The sequence below is a fragment of the Centroberyx gerrardi genome, chromosome 23, assembly GCF_048128805.1.
Source record: "Centroberyx gerrardi isolate f3 chromosome 23, fCenGer3.hap1.cur.20231027, whole genome shotgun sequence".
Lineage (NCBI taxonomy): Eukaryota > Metazoa > Chordata > Actinopteri > Beryciformes > Berycidae > Centroberyx > Centroberyx gerrardi.
In genome coordinates this window covers 19,937,039-19,958,711 of record NC_136019.1, presented here as the reverse complement: position 1 = coordinate 19,958,711, position 21,673 = coordinate 19,937,039, and the positions used below count along the sequence as shown (strand labels likewise).

General features: G+C 42.4%; 1 protein-coding gene across 9 annotated transcripts in view; it reads right to left on the bottom strand.

Annotated features, from left to right (window-relative positions):
• The window catches only part of camk2d1 (calcium/calmodulin-dependent protein kinase (CaM kinase) II delta 1), a 93,299-nt gene extending 74,461 nt beyond the window's left edge, over positions 1-18,838 (bottom strand). For all 9 annotated transcript variants that reach the window (XM_071926591.2, XM_078291814.1, XM_071926629.2 and 6 more), the window contains exons 1-2: positions 18,524-18,838; positions 15,328-15,422 (exon numbers count right to left, since the gene is read on the bottom strand). In XM_071926591.2, the coding sequence (XP_071782692.1) occupies positions 15,328-15,422; positions 18,524-18,585 (157 nt within the window). In that variant the 5' untranslated portion in view covers positions 18,586-18,838. The remainder of the gene's footprint in view (positions 1-15,327; positions 15,423-18,523) is intronic.
• Positions 18,839-21,673: the final 2,835 nt, after the last annotated feature.

Below are 21,673 nucleotides of genomic sequence, written 5' to 3'. Positions count from 1 at the left end.
GAAAACAAGCCAGTCAAAGTTCCAGTTCCGGTTCTTGATCGGAAAACCACAAAGGTCGGTCGGTCAAGTCAGTTTAATGTGGCACTGTTCAGAGATCCTAACCTTGTCACAAGAAATGCAGACTCCACGCGTTATCTGACTAGATTTGGCAGCACACCGGATTGAAGATAAACAAGGTTTTAACAGCCTAATACCCTTGAGAGTGTTCCCACTCCCACTGTGGCATGTGTTTACTTCACGTCCAAATATAAATCTAGGAGTGAGTTACAGTAAAATGACGATGTAGGCCCATCTCATGAATATCGGTCCTGGTCTAAATATATACTACCGCTTCTTTCAAACCGATTCTTATCTCATGCCATTGCGAGCAGTGGTTACAAACTATGTCAAATACGCACCTCTCTTATCAAGTACTGCTTAATGTAATCTATTTAAGTTAATCAGTGATGAGTCCTGGCTCTTTTCAAACATTCCCAAAGAGAGGAATGTGATGAGATCAAGGCTACTGTGAGCATTCAAGTAAACACTTCGATCAGGTAAAAAAACCTCATGAGGACACATATATTGCTGGAACAGGCATTCATTCCCTTATCCTGAATCAGTCCTATACTGTTCCTACACATACACATCATTTTTATATAAGTAAGGCTTTATCTGCCTCCTGTTCCTTGGCCTTGACGTAGTCGGAGTTATCCTCACAGTGCAGTTCCATTTGTTCTCGTTCATGCTCAGGAGCTGGGGACCTCTGTGACACCCATCAGCACATTCAGTACAACTTAACTTCCAAAGAAAAAAGATATAACATTAACTCTCACCCACACACTGTTCATCTTTCTTTGGCTGACATCACCACTTCTTTCCGCGAGGACGAAACGGTCTGCTCTTTCGTGCTCTTTCTAACCTTTCTCTTTCACTCGCTCCATATTCCCTCGGCCTCCTTGTTGTCCTTTTAACCCATCGCCCCATCGCCAAATCGCTCTCCACAAAATCTGGCGCCCACGCAGAACGTCATTAACCTCCGTCCATATCAATTCTTTTCACTTCTCATTTCCCTCCTTTCAAAAAGAGACCTCGCTTCTGTCCAAACATAACATCTTAGTGCCAAGGACGTCTTTGTTCCACTGGAAGCCAATGGCCAGACTTTACATTTGAAGAAAGGTTTTCATATTCAGTTGAACCCTCTCGTGGTGGAGAGGGTGATGTATTCATATTGGATCACGGCCTCTTCAGAGTGCACTCAAGACCCTCTTCTTGCCTCCAAATTGGAGGTCAATCAAAGTCAAGATTAAAGTGTTTGTTGTCTCTCATTTCATGACCCTTCTTTGGTTCCTTTCATCTCCACTCCTTTTCCATCTACCTAGATCTCCTTCTTTTCTACATTAGGCTTCCATCTTTTTCGGTCTCTTCATCTTCCGCTGTACTCTTTGATCCGTGATTGTGTTTACAGGGAAGTTTTCACCATTGCAGGAAAGTTTTCACCTCGGTTTCAAACACTTCCTCCCCACTCTCTCCTCCTCCCCTTCTCTCCAATCGTCTCTAGAGGTTACCATCGGTCTCAAAGAGTACCAAGTCCTTTTGCCGAGTTTCATTTACCAATCACTGGAGCAGGAGCCCACCAATGTTCTCATTATGGCTTCTACATGTCAAAAGGTCCTGTTCTGCTCTGTTCTGTTACACACACTTGCTGTCCAGTTAGATTTGGGGAACACACACTTGGCGACCAGTTGGATTTGGGGAACACATACTAGCTGAGTTCAAGCGCCACACAACCCCCAATCTCACGAAAACATTAACTTAGCATTAACTTACAACACACAAACAAGACAAACGTGGAGGAGAAGCATTTTTCTTTCCACACTCCCCTATTTTTTCCTTCTCAGTTCTCATTGGCTATTGCTGGTCTCTGTTCACATTTCAGTCATTGACCAGCTAACACTACAGGAGGACACCTGCAGATTCCGGTAATAAAATCAAACATGTTTGAAATAAAGGTGATGGTACCGCCTGGATGGGGAGGCAAGAAATAAAATTCCCGAGCCCTCACACACTGCAAGATCATCTGAACAATCGGCCTACTTGGCCTGATCTTGATGATCAGTTGTGATGCCAAATTGTGGCTATAATCAGCCTAAAAGTCGTGCAGTGTGTCCCAAGCTTTAAGGTCTGGAAAGTTTAAAGGCTTGGTCTCATTTGTGCTATTCCATCCTCTTAAAATGTACTTTTGTGAGGATGTAATTATGCTCGTATCTCGATTTAGTTTAATAATGCAGAGAGGGATAAGGTGTTTTCATTTTCTTGAGCACAAAAAGGTGCACAGACAAGAGATGGATTCACTTCAGCAGGGTGAACTCATGGATGTCATGGATGTGAATATCTGCTGATTGAAGCCAGTAGACATGGAACTGCAATCAGATGCGCGGCTTGTTCTCACACTCAGCCGTGTTTCTTTTTAACCTTTATTTATCCAGCGAATGTCAAATGAGCACCATGCTCTCTTTTCCATTAATGTCCTGCTTCATATTCATACAGCTCTACACATTCACACAGAGAGCTGCCCAGTACAACCACAGTCTTCTACTGTTGACGACTCCACTGGAGCAGTTGGGGATTAAGTGCCTTGTTCAAGGGCAATTCAACAGTGCTTATTGAGTGAGAGGAGAATGTTCCTCATTCACCTTCCCCACTCACATTTTCCCTGCCTGTCCGGCAATTCGAATCGATGACCTTCTGGCCAAAAGCCAGCTTTTCAAGCCTTTAGGCTACAGCTACTGGGAGTGATGCAATCCCCAGTCTTGAATCCACTGAGCCCAAGGGAGAGAAAACATAAGGAAGATGGGGGGGAGGTGAGGAACGAGAGAGACAAAACAAGACAGCGCATTTCCGCCAAGAGCGTCACTAACAAACAGGCTGTGGAGGGATCGACGCCTTTTCCGCAGTTCTGACAGCTTTTCGCCTCCGGTGTTGATGGACAATATGTGTGTACTATATTGGCATCAGGGAAGAGTTATTACCTACACAGTCCAGATAGTGTCCCTCCGAGACATGCAGCATCTTCAGTACACTCCATTAGTGATGTGGCAACCATTAATTACTGAGGGAGAACCTCAGGGAGCAGCTTTAACAACATAGGGTCATCATTAGGAAAAAGCTCTCTGGACATTATAAACTAGTCTCAAAATGTTGGTTTAATGTTGTTGTTAACAGTTTGTCTCAATGGATTCCATATAGTTTATGACTGAGTCACTGTGCAGATCAAGAAGAAGAAAAACTGAAAGCTCTCATTACGCTTATACAAACATGGAATACAAATAGCAGCTCCCGCTTTGAAGATGTGTAGGTGTGTGTGTGTGTGTGTGTGTGTGTTTACTAGTCATTAGTTACAGAGTCTTATGTAAGCCATTCATGTGCCAACCCCCTCTGGGATGCTTGCGCTACTGCTAAAATCATTAACACAAAATAGGAGCGAGTACAGGCAGAGGTTAGGTATGACTCTTCCAAGATGCTTTCAGCTGGAGCAATGTTGTTCAGTGTTTTGTGGTGCTTCGTCGCTTGAACCTCACTAAAAAGAATCATTTGCACTAAGAACCTTCATTATATGCAGCGCACGTACGTCCTACTCCCCTGGCTCATTTCTTTTTCACCTCAGTGGGACTGACTTGCATTCACATTAGGTAAGAACTACCTGTTTGTTTTTTTTATTTTCCAAGGACAAAGCACGATGCAGGAGGAAACTCCCCGAATCTAGCCACTTGTGGGCTGGAACAGCATTACATGAATACTTAATACAAATCAGGGTTGGTGTTTTGGAGGTGCTCGTGAAGGGATGGCCCATTGATCATCAACGCATTCACACTCCACCTTTGCTTAGGGGTGAACACACAGGTCCAAATTTCAGAGGGCAATGCCATCAATAATGACCTCCCTCTTCCCATCCAAAGAGAAAGAAAGTGCAAAGGACACAGAGCTAGAGGACAGAGAATTAGAGAAAGGGAAACACAAATGTATATAAAATGTAATAAAAGTATGAAGGAGTACCAAAGCATCAGAGGGACAGAGAGGGCCTAACCTGTTCTCAGAGAGCCAGCAGAGGGATTTATTAAAAGGCAGAGGAGAGCACCTCTGGGTGCTGCCGTCTGTAGACTGGAGCACCCGGTCCGTCCGTCTGGCAGACAAACGGCCCTAATTAAAGCACCCCCGCTGTCCCTCAAGTGGCTGGCCTACTTGGCTAAATGAGGATTTAGACTGAAGCCCAAGGGGAATACTCCAATTTATCCCTGTGTTTGAACGGATGGGGAGAGACAGCAGCCGGGTGGGTGGCTTTGATCAAAGACCGGTTCAGAGGCACCGGCTCGGGCTTACCTGCTGCAGCTACGCTGAGGGATTCAAAGTGGCAGATACACTGCATGTACACAGGGTGCGACGGATATGGGTAAGGGCAATACCGATATTTTTGGATTGAAGCTGCCAATAGACAATGTTTTATGCTTGTATTCCAAAATGTTACGAGTTTTATTCCAACAAGTTCCAAAGACATTACAAGTGTTTCCCCAAGGATTTTATTGTTTGTATAGTTTGTAGTGTAGCATTGACCAATTCTACAATAAGAATGTAAACAATCAAACTGCATCATATCCATCATATCAGAGGTGGACGACACTGACTGGCTGATATCAGACTTTTAATGAAAGGCCAATATCAGCCCAGTATATTGGCAAACTGATACATTGCTCAAACACGAGGAAATTCATCTTTCCTCCAGCATTCATATACATTCTTCCCATTCTCTTCTCCCCATTTGCCTGCTGAGGGGACAACAAACAAATCTCTTTGCTTTATCCTCAGCCATGTATTTCCTGGGTAAGTTGGGGGGGGGGTTCTTCATCAGTCTCTCGCTCTGCTCATTATATAAGTGTTGTTTGTGTGGCAGGCCGGCTGAGGAGGTGAGCTGATGGGGAACTAACTAGCGAGCATTACGCAGCCCTTGCGCTCTCAAGGGAGTTGATGACAGATGTGGAAATAGAAAGTAGCACCGCTCACCCTGATTATGGAAGAAAAAAGCAGAAAAGTGACAGAAATGGGGACATTTTAGTTAGGCCAAAATATCCGTTTGATGATATATCAGACTGATACTGGGAGATATCAGTCAGTCAGTGCCCTCCAACTCCAATATCAAAGAGGTTCCTCGCTACTCAATGTTTTTTTTTTTTTTGTTAATATCAGTTGTCTGATAAGAGAAATCATTCCACCGTGGTGTGGGAGGATTTTACTCCACAGTCTGTAAAACCTGCAATAAAACCTGCCTCACCCTGCCTTAAGGAGCTGTTAACACACCTAAACTATTTCATCAGTCTGGCTTTCAATGGAGAGTTTTAGTGTCCCATGATGGTCTATATGCTGTTTCAGAGGCTTTTCCACCTTGATAAGAATAGCCTACAATTTTGGGGGGAAATGCTGACTTTTCAATCCAAAAATATCAGTGTCTGCCTTCAAAAACCCATATCAGTCTCACCTTAGTGTTAGCAAACTGATAAAATGAACAAAGAAAGATAGAGGAAGGGAAAACTGAAAGGATGAGGACAAATCTGACGTGAGAGATGTTACAAGTGTGAGAGACGGCAGCTTTGCTCTTTCATTTTTTAGTGTTGGCATTGATGAAACAGGTTGATCCATCAAAGCTTAAAACTAAGACTTGACTTCAGAGGGACTGAATCGCTAAGCCGCAGAGATCCATCCAGCGTTATTATTCCTGATGAGAGGAGACAAAGCAACTAATCAATATTGATGAGGGCGCCTCGTCTGGGCTTTGATTGAGTGGGTGATAGCCGACAAATCGGCTTACCACCAGCCGATGCATTTCATCATCAAACAATCAATACCTGCCATCTGCTGCCTAACAACTGGATAGTTAAAAAAGAAAGATTTTGACATGTATCAGAGTAAATATTAGACACAATACAGAGACACACTGCAGAAACATCCATCTTAACAAGTCATTTAGTCTAATGTGAGAGATTCATTTAGTCTAAGTCTAAGGGTCACAAATACTTATTTTCATTGAAACAGTTTGAGATAATTTCCCTCGTTTCCAATTCAAATCGATTTGTGCAAAGAATTTATTTGAATCAAGTGACATTATAAAATTCTAAACACAGGTGAAACTGCATTGGAAACAAGTGAAAGTGTATCTCACCCCATTGGCAGAATTTGCCACCTGGTTTAATGAAAAAAGGGTCATTCCGTGTCAACTCAACCAGAGCTCGGCGGCTCGAACTTTTGATTTTGATAATTTTTCTCCTGGTGGAAGATATACATAAATGATGAAGAAAGCCCAAATATTAAAGCTCACTGATCATTATTTACTGAGTTTCCCCCAATTTTGTAGAGTGAGGGTCAAAACGATAATTTTCACCTATGATTTGGAGCAAGTTTAGATTTAGATTTTAGAAATTTAGATTCTAGCATTTTCAGCACTTGATTTTGTGATGTGTGCCTATGGCAGCAGCCGAAAAACAGAAAAAACACGAGTGAGTGATTTTTCTGAAAGTTTAAATATCAATCACTCCAAAAGTATCAAAGATACCTCAATATCCTTTTCCTTCCTGGTTTAAAATAGAAATATCTCAGTGTCTATGCATTTGCAAGGCCCTGGGTGTTTTTTTCTCTTAGATAATGACCTGTGAATATAGCTCCAGAATTAAGTAGTCAAATTTGACATGTTTTCAAAGGTCAAAAACCAACTGTGTGACACATGGTAGGAAGCTAGTCTTTTGTGTCCATAAAGAAGAGGTTCTGAAGTAAAAAATAATATAAAAATTGGAAATGTATCTTTTTCCTTCATTAAAAAAATAAATAAATATATATATATATATACACATATATATATATATATATATATATATATATATATATAATATGACAAAAAAAATATATGTTTTTGAGGGTCAGAAATACACTACATTGGCAATGTGTGACAAACCAATACATTCATTGTTGTGCAGAGGGCCTGTAAATTGAATTAAGAACTGTTCCTCTCATGAAATTCACGGCTGGGGGCAGAAAGTGGCAAAGTCAGGTCACTCACTCATGGACGGTTTGCAGGATCCTGCGCTTTGTCAGATGGCCTCTAGAGGGCGCGTCATGGTTTTTTTTGTCACATTTGCCCTAATTTTGTTTTAATGAAGGAAAAAGATATTTCCAAATTTTATATTATTTTTACTTCAGAACCGCTTCTTTATGGACACAAAAGACTATCTTCCTACCATGTGTCACACAGTTGGTTTTTGACCTGTCAAATTTGACTACTTAATTCTGGAGCTATATTCACAGGTCATTATCTAAAAGAAAAAAACACCTAGGTCCTTGCAAATGCATAGACACCAAGATATTTTTATTTTAAACCAGAAAGTAAAAGGATATTGAGGTATCTTTGATAGATTTGTAGTGATTAACATCTAAACTCTTAAAAGACCCTGTAAAAGAAAAATAGTGAAGCTGCTACTTTCTCAGTGTCGCTTTTAGACCCCTAAACTTGCTCCAAATCATAGGCGAAAATTATCGTTTTGACCCTCACTCTACAAAATTGGGGGAAACTCAGTAAATAATGATCAGTGAGCTTTAATATTTGGGCTTTCTTCATCATTTATGTATATCTTCCACCAGGAGAAAAATTATCAAAATCAAAAGTTTGAGGCAGCGAAGTTTCTGAAATTTGGTTGATTTGACACGGAATGACCCAAAAGGATTTTAACACTGAATATGAGACTAAATGACTTGTTAAGACGGGCATTTTCGCTGAAATGATACGATCCCATCTCCGCAAATCGGTTTGTCAACTTTGGCATCTCATGAATGCCGTTCGACTGCACGCGTTTCAGCTTGCGTTTGTCTCATTGTGCATATTTCATGCTGTTCATGCTGCCTTAGTTTCTCTCCTTCTCCATTCTTTCTTCCCCCCACCCCCCCCCCCATCTCTCTTTCAGTTCTCAATGTCTTGGACACGGTCGGCTAGCGCAGAAATGGAAATAACACAAATTAGTCTAGAAGAAAAACCCTGTGAATGAGAAGTCTCTCTCTTGCCGGTTGACTGATGGGGGATATTAGGCAGCCAGATATGAAAATACCTTTTGTCAGGGAGCGGGGAGTCCTCCGCTCCCTCTGACAGTCGATCTATTAAAAAGGCAGCCTGATTTCTCTCGGTTATTCATGCTCCCTCTCTTCTCTCTAATGAGATATTTTTAGCCCGCCTTGTGCGGCCATGCATCAGTTACAAGAAAAGGGGGGGGAGGGGGTTGAGATGCATTGAAAAAACATACAAACACATACACGTGCGCTTTTGTCGTCACACCGCTGTTAACTTTCACAATTGCTAGTCTCCCACTGCACAAATATTGCAAAATCCGATCTTGCGTGAAGCTTCAAAGCGGGCAGTGAAACGATTTCAGGGCCTTTAAGTCTCAGCTGAATGGATCATGAAGGGTTAAACACACAGAGGGCTTCTGCTCATGCACAAATCCATTCAGATTGACCAGGCATAGATGTAAACAGAGTAAAAAAAAAAAACAGAAAGGCATGGAGATAAAAAAAAACAAAAAAACACTCCATCTGTTTTCCCCCTAGTGAGACACACTCTGTGGCTGTGACTCAGGCCACACAGCAAAACAGAAACACTACGACTTTATGTGGAGTGCTCGTATTTTTAGTATGGGTGGCCCCAGCTGGAATCACACCCTAGACACAGAAAGTTACAGTGGTAACTTTATTTGTGGGCCACTTTTCTACTATGAGGTTCTTCACGACCGAGGCACAGTAAAAGACAGAGAAAGAGGGGTTACACAAGAAGAGAAGGCAAAAACAACAAGGCATACAGTAAACAGACCCGTTCTGGGCCAATCAGTAACAAATATGCCAGCTTGTTTTGCCCTGGGGACTCCTTGTTGTCATGGCACCGGTGTCGGTGTCTTACGTCTTATGTCATATTGAGTGGTATGTGCATGATCCACATCTGCTGCGCGTTCTCACACTCAAACCCAGACCTACTCTTGTATGCCTGTCACCATAAACAATTATTTTACTTCACATCATTTACACCAGGAAGTAGACTGGAATTCTGAATCTGTTTGACAACCAGAGGGAGAGTTAGTTAGGGCGACAAAACTTTACATTAACAGGTCCTTTCTTTAAGTATAGCATAAAAATCTACAATTCTCATTGCACTGGACCTTTAAATTGCCAGATTTTTTTAATGGAACGGTGATGTTCTCACCATACGACAGAGAATGGCACGTATCAGGGCTGCATCAAACTATACTCAGCCATTACACTTACTAGCATGGGTGGGTTGAATGAATGAATGATACTAAATTAGTCTGAAATATAAGTGTAGCCAGCCTGAGATCTCTGACAACAGCAATCAGGGTTATGAGACAGAGTTTTAGCACAAGAGACAAGACAAATTAAGTGAAGGGAGAGACACGAGGAAATCCTCTAGGGGGGGACTGAGTCATTACTTAGGCTATGCTTGTGTCAACAGGCTTGTATGAAATAGTTCGCCCCCGTCATCCGAGGTCAAAGGCCGTATCGGTCAGCCAGGACCCGGGGAATGAGCTGCGGTAGGGGACAGAGGCAGATGACAAGACAGTCTAAAATATAATTTCTAGACTGTTTCTCTTTGTGTTATGTCTCTTATGTCTGGTCTTAGCAGGGCAGTGTGTAAATGGCTTGGTGAGCCTCTGACATTAGCTGCTAAGCCCATCGCTGGCACCGCACACCTCTGATGGGCCACTTTATTTATACACTATCCATGTGTGTGTGTGGTGTGGAAGGGGAAGGGGGCGGTGGAGGTCTCATTGAACCAGTCTGGATATAAACCACAGGGTCAAGGGTCAGGTCATCACCCCTGTTGCCAGGCTTACGGTTGACATAAAAAGCAGTTGGGACCTAAGTTAGGCATGTGGAGCTATGGGTTATGTGTGTGTGTATTGGTATGTGTGTGTGTGTGTGTGTGTGTGTGTGTGTGTGTGTGTGACTGACGAAGACAACTTACAGAGCTCATTGCCGTTAAATGAAGCCAGGGAGACAGCGGAGTGCACCAAAAATGGCCTATTTGACATTCAGTACAATGTGAAGTATTGTTCTTTGTGTGGCTTAATGTGATTCATAGAAGACTCTGACAGCATCATTTACATGCGCAATTAACAGAAGAAAAGCTGGAATATACTTTGACGCCTGTGTCACCCCGCAGACTATGTTTAGCTCTCCATCTCTTTTGTTTCCATGGGAATGAAGAGTTCACAGTGAGCCGCCGAGGCCTCGGGTATTTTCCAGAGGCAACAGACGAATTGGTCGGGGCCTAAACCACAGCGAGCTTTTCCACAGCCTGGTGGGTTTGTCAAGTGATCATTTCCACTCCGCCGCATCCAAGTGTCACTAGGTCTGCCTTTAACCACTGCCCTAGTTTCCCCCCCGTACACGGGCCTACGCTGGCACAGAAAACAGGCTTTCAGTTCACTACATCTGGATAGTGTTTTAGTTACATGTTCTGCAAACATCCCAGGGTTAGGACTTTTATTTTGAAGGGAGAGCTGTGAGATTGGGAATAAACATCAGTTTATCACTTCCAACATGTTTATCCCCCTCAGCAAAGCCAAAGAGAAAATCTTTGGAGAATGGGGTTTATGGGAAATATGGTCTTACTTTTGAGAAACACTAGCACTAACAATACCACTGGTGTGAGATAGAGGCTACCAATCGTCTCCACCATGATCTCATTTGTTTATGGTAATTATACCAAGGTATCCAAGGTTGATGTTTCAGAATGCTACATGTAGCACCTTTAAATAAGCATTCAACAAAGCACAGCATCAGCGCCTTTTTAACAAATACATTATACATGCATTTTACCCAAGCAGCCATACAGTACCATCAGTGTGTACGTTTTTAATATGGGTCGCCTCACTGAGAATCAAACCCCCAACTCTGGCATTGTTAGTGTCATGCTCTACCCATTAATGAGCTACTCAAACTCAAAAATAGCCAGTGAAACTTCAAACATGGATCGATTTAGATGTGTGAAAAATTGTATTTAGATGTGTGAAAAATTAGTCACAGTAGACATGAGAAACCATTCAACTGTAAGATATTTGAGAGATACAACATTTACTGTAATGATGTTGTGAAGGGGGGTGCCCCAGTGGCTCACCAAGTAGAGCGCATACCATATAAGGCTCAGTCCTTCCCGCAGCGACCCGGGTTCGAATCCAAAAAGCCGAAGCCCGCGGTCATTTGCTGCATGTCCTCCACTCTCTCTCTCCCATACCTTCCTGTCTCTGTCTCTCACACTATCTCTGTCAATAAAATGCCTAAAATAAATCTTAAAAAAAAAAATAATAATGTTGTGAAAACCAATGTGGACAAAAATGCCTTCATGCAGCAGTCCTCATACACATCATGACATCTTGACAGGATTCAGTCAGAGTGGAGGCTGCACCCTAAGGAGTCACACCATCTAACGTGGCTTTGAATCCAAGCTGTGTCCCATCTACATATCAATGGCCCACTTCCAAGTTCCCCTGGGTGGAGAGGTGACCTTGTAATGTGCCTGTGTTTTAATATATTCTGACAGGACACTCTAAGTGATGGTACAAATACATGCTGACAGGATAGCACAAGTACAAATGGAGGCTTAGCGTACAAATATTCAAAACAAGATGCTGGTGTAGTGATATGTGCACCGTAAGCCGTATTCAGATGCTAGGATGTACGTCAAGAACTTATTCTCAACGTCAGGGCAGATGAATTAGCACCAAAGATCGCTCCTGCCCACAAACAGATCATGCGATCATAACTCTGTGAGTACAGATTACAAACATAAATTGCATGTCGAAGATTCGTCCCCAAGTTGGCCTTAAAAGTTTGTCTCCGGTACATCACTTTGCAGTGGAACCGGCGTGCCGAGGAAGGGTAATACATCAGAAAGGATTGCCTTTGGTGTAGCACCAAGGTTTACGGCCGCATAAACCCTCTCCAATATGAGATGGATCTTCCTATTTAGTATTTCTCATCACGCAGCAGCAGTAGCAGCAGCAGCGGTGTTGGCAGCGACTCTGGGGTTTCCCCTCATTGAAAGTGACCTTCAGTTCGGCCTGCCTGCTTCTATATCTGTCTTGCTGCCGCTCTGTCAGTCTATCTGCCTGTCTGTCTGCTTGGAGGCGACATGCACCTTCGGCCCATCTTTTCTCTGTCTGCATTTGTCATTTGAAAGCCCTGTCACCCTGATTTTGGCGTTTTTCATGTTTTAAAGCTGCAATATGACATTTTTTGACATCCGTCTGTATCTGTCTGTGACCCTGCATGTCTTAACCCTCCATTTGCCTGAAATTGGCTTTTCGATGATGTTTGGCACGTTTTGGGGGGCGTTTGGCATTTGCTGTGGCCGTGGCTAGTGGTGAGCTGGGTTGTGGCTATCAAGGTGAGGCTAGCGGCCACAGAGCAGGGAAGTTATAGCAACAAAAACCCTGGAAGAAAGCAGTAAGAAAAGAAAGAACAGACGAGCTAAATATACGGCAGACAAGACCCGTTCAAAAACTCTGAAACTCTGACTCTTGCCGTCTGCTTCTTCAGCGCCTGTGGAGGCTTTACGGATGCTAGATGCCGTTTCATGTAGTTTTAACTTCAATTGAAGGATTACATGCACCTCTGTGAGTTGAGAAAGTTCTATGACCCTTATTGCTTGTGAAACCCTTTAAAACCCCCACTGGATCGACTCAAAAAATAACACAGTCGTCAAGGGAAAACGAGTCTGTTTTTCCTCGGTTCCTGAAAAGTTGGTTTTTCACCTTGTACAAACAGTGGAGATGTGATGCTGGCGAACACTCGCGTGGCCTCACACATCGCATGCACACACACCAATGTATGTGTACAGCTGCACACACACACACACACACACACACACACACACACACCATCTCCTCTTTCCATTTCACTTTCATTTTCTCCTTCAGGTGAGGGAGGCTCCAGTTCAATGAAGGGATTCGGCCAAAGCAATCTGAGTCTGGAATCAATCATGGACTCCCCTTGTATAAACACCTCCTTTCTCTCTCTCTCTCCCTCTCCCTCCTCTTTTCATCACTCTCATCCCCCCCCTCGCCTCTGGAGCCGGGGCGCACCGCTAATAAGAAGCGAGAACCACAGCTTCCTCAATCAAGCCCTCTCCTTGCGCTGGCTTTCGCTTTCTCTGGATGGGAGAACCGGCTAGAGGTTGAATCACTATTCGTTATATCAATCAGCGGAAATGGAATGGAAATGTGTATTTGCAGAACGTTGTGGATTATTACTTCAGATTTTTTTCTTTGCTTTTATTTCCTCTCGATTGTTTTTCCCATTTTTATCTCTCCGTAATGTATTTTACTTTTCTCGGTTTTTATGCCTTCCTGTAAAGCACTTTATAAACTCTGCTTTTAGATAATTGTTATACAGTTTATTATTAGTAGTAGTCTCTTCCTGACATGTCTCTCTCTTTTTTTAAAACCACTTTCACCCCTCTACTTCCCTCTTGTTCATGCAGCTGCTCTCATAGTTACCACTGCGAGGAAACCCCCTGTTTCCCCATGAGACACTGCCTCTGCCTCAATCTGTGTGTGCAATCACTTGTCTGTGTCTGTGGGCCTTTTCAAGCTCATCTCCCTTTGTGTGTGTGTGTGTGTTTGTGTGTGTGTGTGTGTGTGTTGCGCGCTCTCCCATCAGCCCATTAGGGCTTCGCGTGGGGATCAATCAGCGGTGCTACGTCCAGACAACGGGAGCCTCGGCCCACGCCGCCTTTCCGTCCAGCTGCCTTCCAGAGAAACAGATAATGATGGAGAGAGAGAATGAAAAAAAAAGGAAGAGAAAGAGAAGGAAAATAAAAGAATCCAGGCCTCTGCTTCCTGGACAGACGCTCCATTACGGAGCTGTAGCCCAGAGGGAAACACACAGACCAAAAAAAAAAGGTCACTAGGATGAGAGAACATGCATTTTTCTCGCCAACATATTGTCTGTTTTAAAGCCACAGAGGCCCGCATCGCCTGGGCTGGCTGTGTTTTGATGTGAAAGACGGCATTGTGAGTCACGTACAGCTCATCAGAAATCAGAGAGGTTTTTGCTTGATACCGGCGAATGATTCACTAAAGGAGCTGGCAGCCTCCTTTATGTCGTCGCCACTCCACGTTGATGACTCTGGGTTATAAAAATGGAAGGAGAAACAAAAAGAGGCAAGCGAAGACTGAAAGCAAAAGAGTCTGAGGTCAGAGTAGTAAGAAGTGGTTAGCGTTGGCGCCACCAGATGCAACCTGCCGCTGCTGAAATGACGGCGTGCAAAACTGGCAGAGGGGAGAGAAAACATTTGCACAGTCAAAAGGAGAGTGCGGCTGATGAGGAAGCTGGCTTGGAGAGGACTTGGGTAAATAAGGAACGGGTTTTTACGAACGATGCTGTCCCTAGCTGACCTTTTACTGTCCCTAGTCTCACTTCTTCCCAGCAGTAACACCACTGAGAAAAAGCCCTTCTACAAGCCTAAGCGCAACAAAAACATGCAAGCGTACGCAATAGTCCATCACCACAGGCATCATGGGTAAAATTCAGACGGCATCCTCCTGCTCAGACTCAAACGTGGACCGTCCAAAATCCCCTGTCAACCACCTCTGAACATCTGCATCTCAGTGAAAACCTTGAAATTTTCCCGCTTTTCATGTTTTGGCCTGAAGTTTTACATCAGTCTTTAATGGTTGAGCAAGACCTGCAACACTGATGCAACACCCACAGTGTGTTTTCAAGAATGCATGAGCGTCTACCCTGAAAAAAGCTGTTTCTTGAGAACAGGGACGTAAGTTCACGAAACCCCTATGCTACAGCAAAGTCCCTGCATCAAATGTCATTTGCCACCCAAAATATCGACTACATTTCTAGTGACGAAGTGGAGCAATGACTGATGACTGACAAGATATTATTATCATTTGGTCTATGTGATAAATTGTTAAGGCTTAAGAGCACCAAACTATCAGCTTAGAGGGAACAATGCTCCTGAATGCTCAGCTGATGTGATTTCTTTAGATATGGCTTCCAAATAAGTTCCCCAATCATTTCTGCTTGGTGTTTGCTTGTCATTATTAATGCTAAAAACTACAAATTTGCGTTCATTTCATGAGTGCCACACCTTGCCATACCCAACTGCCACCCATGCTTTAGTAATCTTTAAAAAGCTGAGTACTGGAGATACCAGGTTTACGTCCAACAGCAGTGATGTAAGGTGGGATTCTTCACAAACAGCTATGCAAAGGTAACAAGGCAGACACTCACCCCTGGCAGACAGCTTCTTAGTGTTGATTATTTTGGCAGCGTATTCCTGGCCGGTGGAAATCTTCATGCACCGCCTCACCACCGAGAAAGCACCTCTGTGGGACACAATGGAGTTTGGTTTTTGGTCATTTTGACATAGCAAGGTTTTGTCGCTGGGACACACGTATGAGAAGATTTCTGTTTTTGATTTGGTATTGAATTGTATGGCTGGCTACACTGTATGTGGGGAGAAAACAGTAATACTGGTTAGAGTGAAACCTAGGATGACATTAGTCATCTTATACATTCTCTGACCCCCTGGAACCTCCTCAAGAACCCCTGGAACCCCCTCAAATACCCCTGGAACCTCCTCAAGGACCCCTGGAACCCCCTCAAATACCCCTGGAACCTCCTCAAGGACCCCTGGAACTTCCTCAAGAGCCCCTGGAACACCCTCAAGGATCCCTAGAATCCCCTGAAGGACCCCTGGAACTTCCTAAAGGACCCCTGGAACCTCCTCAAGGACCCCTGGAACCCCCTCAAGCACCAAACCTGCTACAGGACCCCTGAGAACCCCTTTATCCCATTTTGAGAACCACTGGCATGGGCCGTATTCCAAGCAACAAATAACTTCAGATTTACATTTACATTACATTTACGACATTTAGCTGCTGCTGTTATCCAGAGCCACTTACATTGAATGCAACAGCAGAGTAAGCCTCAATAACAAGCAACTACAAAATAAGGAGGTCAAAGGTCAGAGCCTTGGTGCTCTTATGGTATTCTTGTGACCATAGAACAGTCATGTAAGAGTGCAGTGCTAGGTAAAGAAATAGAATAGAAGCGCTGAGGAGGGAGATAGAAGGGATTTTTTTCTCTGATATCTGCCTCAGAGAAACTGGCGCCACAGTAATTCAACCTTGATGCACATATTCTTCATTATAAAAGGGTATATAAATTAAAAGATATAGTTATGGATGCCTACTGATGTCAGCACTGTTTCTGTAACCTTGTTTCTCTTGTCTTTTATTTGTCTTGATTGTGAAACACTTTGTAAACTTTGTTTTAGAAGAGTGCTCTACAGATAAAGTTAGCTATTATATTACTTTCACTTTCACTAAGTAAGTTCTCTTCTTCACATTAGCAAATGAGTTTCTCTGTGTAGATGATGATAGCAATATAACAGCCAGCGCTGGGGGTCTGAGTCCATTCTTAACCCCAAATCTGGCAAAAATGTGTCAGAAACAGCTTTTTCTTTAACTTTATTGACAATGTAACACATGTTTGTGTTCAGAGTACAAAAAAAAGAAAGAAAAGTGCCAGGGTAAAGGTCTCTAGAAATAGCGCTGACTAACTGAGGAGTCAGAAAGTGACAAATTGTCTCCACCTATGTTGCACTGGTAATAGGACACACACACCCCTCCTTATTTAAAATAGGTGCTAGTTCTAAAAATATGCAATTGGAATAGCAGGGATTTCAATTTCTGTTATGATTTGCTATTTGCGATCTGCTATTATGATTTTCCTTGCAGGGGGCACACACTCACTAAATCCTCAGGTAAGGGCAAAGTCCTTGCATCTAATTATCATTTGACACCAAGACTTCCAAACTCCTGGGTGGATATGAGCTATGTTCCTAACTACATTTGACTGGGAGTTGGGCTGGTGATTAAGAGGACCATTATGCTATGTATGTATGTAGATAGTTGGATATGTGTGAATGGTGATGTATTTTTTTGCATTGCCATGCAATATGTGTATGTATATGTGCATATAGATATATATGTATACGTATATGGGATTATGTGTAATTGTGCATGTGCAGATGTATGTGTGTATCTATAGATCATGTCAAAATGTACCTCATCTCAAAATTGTGTAAAAAGAATTGCTGTAAAATCAAACTAATGTAAAAACAAAGTGCTATATGTCCTCCAAAGCGGGGGGGTGGTGGAGGGGTCAAATAAAATTTTTTAAAAAAGACTTCCAAACTCCTTAAATTACATTTTTGGAGATAAAGTGGAGCAATGATAGATGCATTTAATTGATTAATGTGATAAATTATTAAGTGTAGGTCACCAAGCTATGTTAGCTTATGTGATTTTTCTATATATGGCTTGATGTTTTCTCTCCATTATAATGATAAAAACTATAAGTTCGAATTTGGACTCACCTAAACAAAGGTATGGATAGTGCTACACCTTCCTATGCCTAATTGAAGCCCATGTTTTATTGTGGAATCGAAGTCTCTTTACACCAAAAAAAGAGGACAAGTGCGCATGGCAGCTGTGTTTTCCAATTAAGACAGAACATTAAGCCATGAGTCCTTTGACACTACTGGAAAACCCCAAATTTGCTGTCAATGTGGATACATTGTTGTGCGCGTGCACTACAGTCACCACTGAGGAATTTCACCCCTTCACATATCGGAAAAGGGGCGGTAACTTCTGCACAAAAAAAACAACCACAACACTCAAACGTTAGATTCAAATATTTAATTGCATGTAAAGATAGGCTACTGTTTCTAATCAAAGTCGAATTAGAGGAGGGCAGCATTTCACAGCAGGTGATTCAGAGTCAGCCAGGTAACAGGTTAGCCCCCGATACCTGCGGTTCTCTCCTATGACAAGTAAGCGAAAGTCCATCCACAATTCTGGCAGTTTAATGATTCCTTGCTTATCGGCAAAGATGCATACCAGGTAGAAGATGACTTAAGACATTTAATAAATCAAGAGGAGACACTCTTCAATTCGGCGTGCATCCAATGCACTATGCAGCACTTATTTAAATAAAATATCAACTTTTACAATTGGTTCGCCTGTTCTTCCCGCAATCTTCCACCTCCAAAATGCACCGTGCTGGGCGGTAGCGAGCAGAGTGAACGAATTTAAAAAGTTGACATATTAATGGAATAAAGTGCTCTTTGGTGGATTATATGCATGCCGAATTGACCAGAAGACCGTCAGGATTAGCTAGAAGTCTTACAATATATCTTCCGAGTATTTATGTTTGCCGATAACTAAGGTACCACTAAAGCGACAAAGTTTTGAATGGAGGTTTGCGTGACGCTCTCTCCACACAAGCCATATCGGGGCAGTAACAGGTAGGCTGAGGTTTCGGTGTGACTGAGCGTCGACAGTAAAGCACGGGGACATTTAAGCTGCACTTTTACAAGAAAATTCCCCATAAAATATATTTTTAAATAAATATAACTTACTTTCCCAGCTCCTCGTACAGCTGGTACTCATCGGTAAACCTGGTGCAGGTCGTTGAAGCCATGGTAAAGGTGAATGAGAACAGGGGAGGACCGACTTGGGCAACTGGAAGCCTTGGTTGTTGCTATAATACTCTCCACAAATCCTTTTCCCCGTGTTTCCCAAAGTGTCACTTGTCGCTTTTCGGAAAAGACAATAATAAAAAAAAAACAAATTCAGAAATTATTTTGTAATTAATCCTAAATACGGAAAATTTTGCCGTCGCTCCTCCTGGCTCCTGTTCCCACACCCTTGATACTCCTGGAGTTGACAGGGACGTCGCGACCTGCTGTTGTGCGTTTATCTCTATACCGACACTTGGATTATTTGACCAATGTCAAGCGAGACATAATGTCGAATATATGATTTCCGGTATTAGATTTCCAAAATAAAATCCTTATTGACTGGCATGTTTATTGACTTGCTTTTTATGTAATTGGTTTGATTTTTGCACGCTTTAAATCTTGTGTTGCTCCTTATGTTTGTTTGTTTTTTAATCTCGTTTCATTTTTGTGTGTTTATTTTTTTCTTTTAGCATATTGTCTTCCATATTTTGTACCATTGTTCAAGAAACAATCCAAAAACCTAGGCCTACAAGTATTCAGTGTTTCTCACAGAATTGTATGCTTGTCAGAAAAGCATTCAGACCATGGAACCCTAAAACTCTCCACTGAAACCTAATAATAATAATCAAGATAATCAAGCATCAAACTGCATCATAACCATCATATCACAGGTGGATGACATTGACTGGCAAATATTAGATTTATTTGTTTATTTTGGATATCTTATTTAGCCCCATAAATTCGTCTATTCCCGTGCTGTAACCCAGAATTTACTTCAAACATGCCAAGCTTTACGCTTTTATTTTGAAGGTACAATCACTCGACACCTGGCTAACGCTGTCTACCTTGACGAAGTTGATTATTTGGTTGAGATACTTTTTCCTACGGAGCGCTTCCTGGTTGGAAATGCTGCACAACGTCTCCATCTAGCTGCAGCCCGGCTACCATGCTGCCTTCATGTGCTGTCGGAAATATTGTAATTACAAATTGAACGCGCCTGAACGACTCAACACAGTGGCAAATACTGGGTTTCGTCCGGGTGCTCCGGTTTCCTCCCACAGTCCAAAAACATGCAGGTCAGGTGGATTGAAGACTCTAAATTGCCCATAGGTGTGAGTGTGTTTGTGTAGTATGGTATATGATGCATGTAATCTAGTAAAAGGATGTATATGATATAGTATGTACATGAAGTATGTAACCTACATGACATAGTATAGGATGTATATGATGTGTATATGTAGTATGTATATATATACAGTATATATGATGTAGTATGTATATGACGTACTGTATATGATGCTATGTAAAGCCCTTTGAGACATGCTTGTGATAAAGGGCTATATAAATAAACTAGACTAGACTAGACTAATAAAATAAAACAACAGGCACCAAAAAAGTAGACAACGTTTTGTTATTATCACACTCAAAATTACTTGAGGGAGCGACAAGTCCTATTTATGACTTTAGAAGTGGAAAGTCAGAGCTCACGAGGAGACCTTGAAGGCATCATAGTAATGTTCCCGGGGACACACCTACTGAGATTTGTTAGGGCAGCATTCCAGGTCAGTTTCAAACAGGAAGCCAATGACTGATCGAGGTAACTATGTCATGGTACTGTTAAAACTGGGTTGATTTTTTTATGTTTTTCACAAGCCCACTAAACTATTGAAAGCAAGACCTCTTTAAAATACTCAAATCAATTTGAAAACAAAACAATTTTCTATAAATCACAGCTGAGAGCCAGTGCAGAAGTTGCGTAATAGCCTCATCAGGTTCACCTTGCACACCCGGCTGTCAACTGGATATCGATTAAAGCCGCATTGAGCCAATAATCTGCTCTAATCCAACAGGAAATACCGTGAGGAAACGGTGCTCTGCCCACCCGTGCCGCTTCAAATGCAACCCCCCCCCCACACACACACACACACACACACACACACACACACACACAAACCTGTGCAAAAAGGTTTGTAGAGAGGGTCTAGGGCGCATTATAGTAAGTAAACCAATCCTGCAACAGCTCCTTTACCTGGATCCAATCAGCACAGTAACACTCATAAAGTGGCAAGACATTAGAGGGTCTAATGCTTAAATGGGGGAATGACTGGATGCCATTGTGTTGTTGGAGAAAAAAAAACACAGCAGTCTATTTCTATCTGCATCAGCACCATCACCATGACGATGAGCTATTTTTAGAGAGAGCAGGAGTGTCTCCCAAGCCTAGATCCTCCTGCCTTCCACTGCCCTCTAGTGAATAGACATGGTCACTGGCACACATGGATTTTCTCTGGTGCTTCCCTTCTGTTCTGCTCCTTCATGTAGGGGTTCCAATGCTTTTTCAGGTCAAGAACCCCCCAAAAAGGACACATAAGACCCCCATTTGTCAGATTTAGTCCAGAAAACCCCATATGGGCAGTTTGTTGCTGTTGGTCTAGTATTGAATTGTAGAACTGTCTACACTGTACATGGGGAGATAGCAGTGTTGAGAGTGAAACTTAGTCATTTTTCTACATTCACTAATTGGGATAATTTCCAGTGAATTACATTATCATGAAATCACAAAACTATTCCTCATTTTGCTTGGGACCCCCTAGAACCCCCCTCAAGGACCCTTTGAAGTTCCCGGACCCCACTTTGAGAAACTTTGCTCTAGTGCAGAGGCTTCCTATACTTTTTCATGACAAAGATAAATATGTTTTAAGCTGCAGAACCCTTTTTGATAAGATTTTGTCCCTGGCACCCCTATCTGAAGAGATTTTTATAGTTAGATACAATGCAGTACAGAATTGATTCTTCGTTTATTTAATGAGGTAGTCTTCTTAAGATTGAGGTCTCTCTTTCAAAAGAGCCCAGAGAACAAAAAAACATTCATAAAGAAGACAGAGAATGCAAAATACAATTCAGTCACACACATTCCAGCAGTGAAACAGTTGGCAACATACAAGGATAAACACTCATAGGCCTCTTTATTACGTACACCTCCATTTACGCAAATACGTTCCCTCAGACAGTGAGACACATGACTGTGACTCAGTATATAAGAGGCAG